Below are 8,945 nucleotides of genomic sequence, written 5' to 3'. Positions count from 1 at the left end.
ATGAGAGGGCATCGACTTTTTGGAAGTCCAAAGTGTTTAACGCATCAAGAATCGGATTTGGTGAGGGTCTGCCACTAACTAGGCTTACTTGTGACCATTAGGACCAATGTGCGAAAAGACACTCATGAAACCAAACCAATTACTGCAGAGAATGTGATAAACTAATTTTTGTGCCATTTATTAGCAGCACTGCACAAGACATTAGCTCATGATTCCCGGAAATGAACGATATGTCCTCAGCCCCCCACAGTAAAATAAATAGAAAGACCTAAATGCAGAAGTGTTGTATTTGAGTGAAAGTATTTGTCAAGGGTTTTGTATTGAGGAGTTAATTTCCACCAAATTTGGTTAGATTGCACTCTAATTTACTGTTTCATGACCGTTTTTATGTAGAATCATTTTTCCTTAAGGAATGTCCTACCTTCACTACATCAGCATAAGGTGAGTGATAGTTCATTCCATCGTAATACCGACCTGCCCCAATCTCTTCATAATTAACCGTGTCACACAGTCTTGGTACTTACTGCAATTCAGCAGGAGAGTTCTCTTAACTGGTCGCCATCTACAACTGCCCTAATTCAGCCACTTCATCTCACTTCACTTTGGCTATACGACAGACTTCCTAAAGAAGGCCATAGTCAGGCGGTGAGTGACCAAGACCGCACTATACCAGGCCATCAAAATTTTGACGTCTACTTCAATGTGGGATAATGTTTGTCTTGGGCCAACCAGTGAGTGTAGGAGTACCACAATGCTATGATGCAAAGTCTTATTAGTGAAGTAAATGTTGGGCACTTGAGTCTCCGCGGCTTGGCCCTCGGACATTACTGACATCCTCATAGCCCTTTCCTTTGCACCTTATTATTACGCGTATTTCCACACGTCACTATTTTTCCACTCTATAAATGACCCGAGTACCACGCCAAAACGGGCCTTAGATGACGATGACAAATTGTGTTCTGAATGAAGTGCACGTAAGGCAGCTTCTCATAAATGTGGACTCGAAACGCATCGCACTTCTGAACACTGAAGGTTGGTGCATTTCAACCAGGAAATTATGGGAAGTACAAAGCTAATGATGAGCAACGCCGAGTTCCGTTAGTAGAAAGGAAGTCTAAAAGTAAGCTTTCACTGTTCCACCCCAAATACTAGCATGCGATTGTCAATGTAGTTTCCGCATGCATACCCGTATACTGTTCTACGGGTTGAGGTGCACAACCTCGAGTAACATATTTAAAGTTGCCAATTTGCCTGAGGCACCATTAAAATACCCAAATGCCATCGTAACCAACCTAGCTCCCCTCTCTGACAGATATGGACTCGTTGCACATAACGCGAAAGGCTTCTGCAATAATTCCGAACCACTTCATTTGTCTTTCTTTTCAATTCATTCTGATTCAAGAATGCATATTTCCTTTCCATAAATCACATTCTCTAGTTGTTCCTTCAGCAGTGCCATGAATCACCTTCACCAAACTTTCTGTTGACTTATCTCACACTTCCGTGCATCGCTATGAGCAGTAGCCGCCTTAACACTGCCACATCCTACTCAAAACAATTTATGCAACTTCTTTTCCCAAAACTGCACAAAACAACTTGCAAAACAAATACGTAAACAGGACTTGGTGCGTATGTCCTTTATCTTTAGAAAGTAAGTTTGTCATACCCAAAGGCGTAAATGTCTACATTGAAGCACCTTTTATTTCATCGGAAATCAAATAAATACTCCCTCGAAAATGGGGCTATTCCCATGCCAATGAGAATCAACGTGTTGCAAAGCCTGTTCCCCTATCCATATTCTACGCCGGTTAGTACTTTATGTGCTTCGTATGTTTGCAGTGTTGTTTAATGCGTAGCAAAGCGGGAAACTACACCATTGGTAACGCAGGTACATGTGATTGAAAAGAACAATCGTGTATAAGTTGGCTTACCCCTGAAATATAAAAAGCAGTATGGTATCAAAAGCAAAGTTTTCACATATACTGCAAACCAAATTTTAAACCACGTATGACAAAATTCCTTACTTGAACTGCCCTTCTGTTGAGTCGCAACGAAAAGAGGCCTTGATGCACGCTCGAGAAGAAAGGTTTCATATGACATACCTGTTGACGACGGGATGGATATGTGGGAAACCTACAAAATACTAAGCCCTTCCCATCATAGTGAACCTGCTGATTAGCACTTTCTATTGCAAGGAATTCAGCTTATCAAACATATATAGATGTAAGAAGGGCGTTTTCAAAACCCTGGGACTGTCGGGTTTATCGGCTGTTCCCCATGGTCACCTACTAACATCTTAATGCGTATATATGCACTCACCCACTATCCGCACAGCTGCCGCGATCCATTCCTGCAGCTAACGCTTCCGAGCTAGTCTGTAAGGGAAAGCTGTCTCTGCAAGTTGCACCTGAATTGTGCTGACTTCTTCTAATCGCACAGACTCATTTATCTGCATGATTGTCTCTTACCCACTATCACTTCAGAGCTAGCCAACCCTTGTGCGCCTCATCACATGCCAGATTGACCGCCCAAAATCAGCCTTAGTCACAAAAACGGATTGTAATTTACAAGTAGATAAAATATAATGCCATGATGAGTTCTTAACTAACTCATCAGTTTTGCCAATTCCTTACTGTTGCGATCCCAAAAGTTAGGTCCATTTGGTAAGTCATATTCCCAAAATTTGTGAATTATAACAACCATCGGCATTACCGTTAGTATTTTTGGAATGAATCTAAACAGAGAGGAGACAACAACCGCAAAAGCCTTTGTTAAATTAAGCAGTCTTGATACAACAAAAACAAAAGGAGTACAAGGACTTACTTTGGCATTGTCTATTTATTTCATGTTTCAATCCTAAGACCACCAAACCACGTAGTTTTCAGTCTGCAGATTGAACAGCGCATGCTTATTTACTTACTGCCAGTCCAAATTTGTGCCACCTGTGAGGATTTGAGTAAATCCAGCCAGGATACCACGATTTTAAGAATGATGAATAAGGCGAGACAAAACATTACGAAGTAATCCAGCGAAAAGTGCCTTGATGCCACCATCTGACATGTTAGATGAAAAGGTTGTCCTTCTAAATTTTAGTAGTTGGCGCACATGCTTTAGACCAGTTAATCCTTGCCCGAACGCCCTCACCCACAAAGGCAAATAGCAATGCTAATGAGTGCGCGTGGTGATGAGCCATGCCTAAGCGTCTTACTAACGAGTTCATACACATTGGACCCACTCACACCTGTATCTACTCATATCTACAGATAACTTCAAGCACGCTGCGATACGCCCATGGGATACTTAGCCGCTCAGCAACAAGGCATTTGGATGCTGGCAATACTTCACCGGTGATCAGCGCATGTTCGTATGTCAATGGCGATTACCTATCTGTGGTGCTAACCGTGATGGCCCCTATTGCAGGGGACGGCATAACAGTCCTTTAACATTGCGTATATTCAGCTGACAGTCGCCACGCAAATCTGATCCTAATGTGATCCTGAACGCCCGAACCAAACGCAATCTGATATGAAGTTGCACAAGAGTAGGCATGTCCTGCAGTGGAGGTGAGCCTAAGGCAATCATGCATGGACACAAGACCTTGTGATTGTAATAATCGGCGTAAGTCGGGTGCTGCTTGCAGAGACAGCAATCCTCTGCATACTAGCAGAGAAGGGCTGGAGGCCTGACAGATAGCGGCTGGACCCTTTGAAAGGTATGAAGAAAGAGCAAGCGACCATGTAGTGAATCAGGGTCCATCTCCAACTCTCAGATTTTTCAAACCTGGTATTTGGTACCATTAGTCCTGGTTTGATTCAATTGCGCATCCCAACGAATCGGACGCGTGGCATTTGTTTTTAAGTCCAAAGTTACAATTTCTCTGATAGCCTACTTGTCATGTGAACACACCTGTTTCGCAAAGTATATGTAAACAATTCAATGTGAATTTGTATCACTTGGACCTAAAGTACAGTCGGATATTAAGAGGATTGCATAAACCTACCTGATCGGATGTCGTGTAAAACAAGTCGTAAAATATTTCTAGTTACATCATTTGCCAGTAAAGTGTATTTAACAAGTCCAATGTGTATTCAATAATGGAAGATGTAATTAAGGCTAAAGTCATTGCATGTCAACTAAAATAAAGGACCATAATTAAGGAGAAAGTTGCTTTATCAGTGCCGTTGAAGCAATGTTACAAAGCAGGAAGGAGGAAAGGACAGTTTGACCGGGGCAGTGCACTTTAGGTTTCGTTCGAACTACCTTTATACGTTAATACATGAGCATCTCACTAAAGCAACCATCTTTGTACCCACTCGTTAATCTCTTCTTTACGAATCCTTCTTCCGCCATGCGATTATTGAACCAGAGGAAAGACTAAGCACGTAAGGGTGTCTGCCAATCAGTCTGTTCATGTAGGCCCTGATGGGCCATCTACTAGGAATAACACTCATTAAGTCAGCACAGACACAATCCATTATTTGGCAACTCGACTGTGCATCTCTTTAGAGGAGCCAAGATTAAACTGAATCATGAGTTAGCACAAGCCATGGCAAACGATTGGCTGGAAATGTGTAGGAGTATTTTAAATAAGTTGTGCAATAATTTTTTGAGGAAAATCAAATCGTTCTTCTTATTAAATGTCCTACTTACAATGCACAGATGTCATATGGATGGCAGATAAGAGCTTGGGAAATCGTGGTATTGACTATTCAACTTGGTGGCATAAACTGACTGCCGTGTAGTGATTAAATGGAGACGTCTAAAATAGAGGTGAAGAACTGCAAGTAATTGTCTCAAAGCATTCACAATTGTTAGTTTTCGGATGCCTTCCACTGTATTTCTATAATGAAGGGCACTAATGAAGTATTTACTGATCATTTAGTTGCAAGAAAGTGCTTGCATTTGAAAGTTTCCCAAATTTGTGGGTTTTCATCACAGCGTGCGCTCAAAAAGAGGACTAAATTAACATCGACACCAAAGTTAAAGTTAATTATTCCATAATTTACCAACGAATGGTCCTGTGATGAAGGGAATCATTTGACTTTGGTGCATATATGTCACATACTGAGAAAGTTTCCAATGATATCAAGCAGAATAGACACAATGCTCTCCATTTCTGCTTTGCAAAAAGAGGGCAAAGAATGTGCATTACGTTTCCATAAAGCCAAAAAATTAGATGGATAGGCTTGTACCAAACTGCTACTATTTCCTCTTCCAAGACGTCATTTTGCCCATTAATATCAAGTGTTAAATCAGACGTGGACTTCCACCCAAAGGCTTTTCATCTCCATTAAAAAAGCACCTCGGTAATGACATGAAATATGCTGAACTACAAAACGCGAGTGCATTCGGTTTCTTTCCTGCCTCCATAAAATTTGTAGGTTGGAAACATCTTTTAGTTTTTGCCATTTCTGATAACCGATGTCCCATTGGGCCGACTCCTTGGCGTGATATTAGCATGAGGCAATCGCCCACACCAAACTGTTCGTCTACACAAAATAGTTATCAAATATTTGTGTCCAAAAGTTTAGTCCATCAACAACAGGAACATTTTTTCATTTAAACTTAGTGACTGCATTTTGCACATACATTGGGCACAGCCCCACCTGGCAAAGCAAGTTGCAATTCTGTCCACAATACTCCACGCACAGGAAGCACTGTAAGCAAACGCTTGCAGATGTTGCCAAGTTTGAGGCAAGTCAGATGAACTTACCGCAAAAATATTCTCTGCGAGTAGAGTGCCCTCTTCCTCTTTGGTGAAACTGAAGACTTAAGACACCTATAGCTATAATTATTGTGCAAGAGGGGATCGAGTAGAATAGGGACTTTGGATTTTATAAGTATGTGGTGAAAAGGGAGACCCGTGTGGCAGCACTAAAAGAAGTGGCAAGCATCACTTGGGCGTCAGTCCTGACGGGCACCGTTAACTAGGATGGTGGACAAACGTTGACCGGAAACGCCTGCATAAAACGGCGTTCAGAAATGAATGCATGTTTGGAATCAGTGAACATCCACGAGTATGTAAGACGCCAGTCAATGAAATGCTTAAGAGCAGTGCAAAAGTCGCCCACCTCCCAAGCGTCGGCCAGTGGCCATATCAGCTCCAGTGGTGCTCCAATCGCAGTAGACGCTTCCGCAAACATGGACATTGCTCTGTTTTGATCAGCTAGAAGTGCGATACAACAGGAGAGAATAAGATAATAAAAGCGGCAGGGAGACGGTATCAAGATGAGTGCCGTTTTTACCAACCTTGTTTCCTGTTAAGAACCCTAAAAATCTTGTGTGACTCGAACGCCTCTCTAATTGGTATAAAAACTGGAAGTTTCACCTCTTTCTTAAGACGGCAGTAGTTGATTGCAGCAAGATTTTCGTCAAACGAATTGCCTTCTGGAGGCGATTCGCGCAGTGATGCATCAAAATCACTATCTGCCCTTATCTAAAAGCTGACACTGGCGTAGTACCTACTAATAAGTGTAGGATCCAGAATGCTTTGCGATTCTTAATGAAAGTGAAGGTATAACTAGTCAGGACTTCCGAAATGGTCTGATAACTTCATTGGAGAGACATCCGTTTTACTAGAAATATAACATAGCAATCAAATGCGAAATATGAATGCATGTGATTATTTTTAAGGGTCGTGGAACCCTACCAGCCCATTACATATCAGTTACAAGGCTTTCCTCAAAAATAAATTCTCCTTAACCTCTGATGCCTGCAAGAGACAACGTAAAGCAAAGAACGGTAAGAAAGCTGGCAACGGAGCGGATAACTACTCTTTTGTTTCCTCACAAATAACAGCGAATGACAAGCAAAAGACGGAATATTTGTTACAAGGACTGCCCGCAAATGATGGCGCAGTCCAATAAGTTGAATAAATGCAAATACGATTTAAAATGCAAATGCACATGACAGTTTTGTACTCAAACCTCTCAATACCGAGAGAAGATGAGATTATGTTTGCTCTTGCCGAAAATCCAATTTGCCTAGAAGTCGTAACATTTTAATTCAATTTGTTTCACCTCAGCCGATTGCGCCAAAACAATTTTTAAATTCACTACCAACAAAACCATTGTGTAAAAAAGCTCCAAAGGTGGAAAGGCGTTTCAGCCGAAGTAAAACTATTATTCAAGTTACGTGGCCACTATTTGCCAGACAGTTGAAGAGAATTCAAACTGGCTGGAAGGAGAAGTCGAGTTGGTGCTTGTGAGGAAATGTGTTGTGGCGGCGAACGACGGCACACTCAACTGCAGTTTAATCACATTGACTAGCCAAAGGGGGTGGGACTGCTTTATTACCACTTTATATGATGAGTTTAGTCCATCTCCCCCTAATGTTAGCATTTATGTTTGGAGAAATGCATTGGCAGATAAATTGGAGTTTATGTTAGTCTAAATTTACCTACACCATGGAATGTACAACGGTTTTATTACTCGAGCAGAGATTATTAGCCCCATTTGACTAAAGGGGATTAGAAGTGCAAGTCGCAAATATAGCAACTGTGCTGTTGAGTTTACCCAGAGACATGGAGAAAGTTTCCAAGGTGCCGAGTGGCATTTAGTTAAATTGCACTTCCCACGTTTTCTTATTCTCGTACATAGATGTGACTTCTACTTTCGTTAGTCAAGCAACCCACCGCTTCTACGTTGTGTGGTAAACGATAAACACATAAGTTTAGTGTTCACCTGCACGGGCAAACCAATCTTCTTCAAACTTCACGGTGGCAGTCTTCCAGGCCCTCTCTGCACTGGTAAAAGGTCATCTCTTTACTGGTGCATCTTCTGGGATGACTTAAGACGCTGCATCAGTAGTGATAATGAGCAACCTCATTCCAGGCATTTGATTGGCTTAGTGTTGGCAATATAAATCTGAGTTCTGTAGAAATGGGTACTAGTGGAATTAGAATTGAGAAAGTACAATAAAGTCGTCCTCCAATACTTGTCACTTCTTACATCTCCATATTGTTCTGGTGACAGGTTTGCTGTATGGAGTGTACTTATTGCAGTATACTAATCGTTTATGTTAATTTTTCTAATGATCAAGTCTACGCTACTGTTATTCTTGCAGCACGTTAAATATACTCTGAATGTCACATCACTCATTGGTGAACAGCCATCCTCTGGCGTTTGATAGTGAGCCAGTTACTAATCATTCACAGGTAGAAGCAGAAGTACAAGAGTAGGCAGCATCGCAGACGTCACTCAAAAGGAGACTAGATGAAAGAGTGATGCTTGCATAATTCTCATGTTTTATCTGCATGGAGGCTACAATTTTTAAGGGTTCTTCTACCCATCGGTGTCTTGTAAATCCATTCTTCCTTCCTTTTTCCATCTCAACCTGCCCGTGTACTACAAATCAACCTCTCGCGACACTAGCTTGGCATTGGCTAGGGTGCTGCATTAGTTCATTCCCTTGCAAGTAATCATGATTTCGTAATATATCGGATTAAAGACTGAGTCTTAACTGTGTATCCCCCAAGTTTGGGAAATTATTTCATAAAGTTAAATCCAAAAGGTGGTATATCGGAGAAGGAATGTGTGCAACTCAATATTGTTCATTTATTTGACTAAACAGAGTGTAGCTCATGGAATATTTGAACATGCACAACTTCTACAAGAGTTGCTCTAGCACGTAATCACAATAGAGTACAATTTGCCGAAGGGGTCTTGTTCTTGGCAAAACCTGCATTACGTCTGGGAGGATGAAATAATCCCTATAAAACCAGCGACGTGCCTGACGCCGCTGTAACAGTTAATAACTCTGGCGCCGATCCGAACGTAGTTATCTGGCGTGATAGGACTTGATACACACAAACACACGAAATCTCCTCCTGTTCCGTTGCTGCAAACCATGTTTAACCGCCATTCCTTTGCAGTTATGTGTGCGAGGAATTTGCTGATGTTACTCAACAACTTCAGTTGATGTGAAGCTTAAGGCACATAAAACCA

At 41.6% G+C, this 8,945-nt stretch overlaps 2 protein-coding genes across 2 annotated transcripts in view; both read right to left on the bottom strand. All coding sequences in view use genetic code 11, as the record gives it.

Annotated features, from left to right (window-relative positions):
- EGR_04112 (hypothetical protein) overlaps window positions 1–2,831 on the bottom strand; it is a gene marked incomplete at both ends in the record, with an annotated part of 8,725 nt that extends 5,894 nt beyond the window's left edge. Inside the window, 5 exons of the mRNA XM_024493361.1 lie at window positions 89–161; window positions 1,932–2,037; window positions 2,103–2,203; window positions 2,634–2,785; window positions 2,824–2,831. Of these exons, the coding sequence (XP_024352275.1) occupies window positions 89–161; window positions 1,932–2,037; window positions 2,103–2,203; window positions 2,634–2,785; window positions 2,824–2,831 (440 nt within the window). The remainder of the gene's footprint in view (window positions 1–88; window positions 162–1,931; window positions 2,038–2,102; window positions 2,204–2,633; window positions 2,786–2,823) is intronic.
- A 2,416-nt stretch (window positions 2,832–5,247) lies between these two features.
- EGR_04111 (hypothetical protein) lies at window positions 5,248–6,618 on the bottom strand (the record flags this gene model as incomplete). Its single annotated transcript, XM_024493360.1, has 3 exons — window positions 5,248–5,489; window positions 6,250–6,436; window positions 6,577–6,618. The coding sequence occupies 3 exons, from the start codon at window positions 6,616–6,618 to the stop codon at window positions 5,248–5,250; spliced, it is 471 nt and encodes a 156-aa protein (XP_024352274.1).
- Window positions 6,619–8,945: the final 2,327 nt, after the last annotated feature.

The sequence above is a fragment of the Echinococcus granulosus genome (genome assembly GCF_000524195.1).
Source record: "Echinococcus granulosus chromosome Unknown EG_S00024, whole genome shotgun sequence".
Taxonomy (NCBI): Eukaryota; Metazoa; Platyhelminthes; class Cestoda; order Cyclophyllidea; family Taeniidae; genus Echinococcus; species Echinococcus granulosus.
The sequence above is the reverse complement of the archived record's forward strand: the minus strand, read 5'-3'. Positions and strand labels throughout refer to the sequence as shown.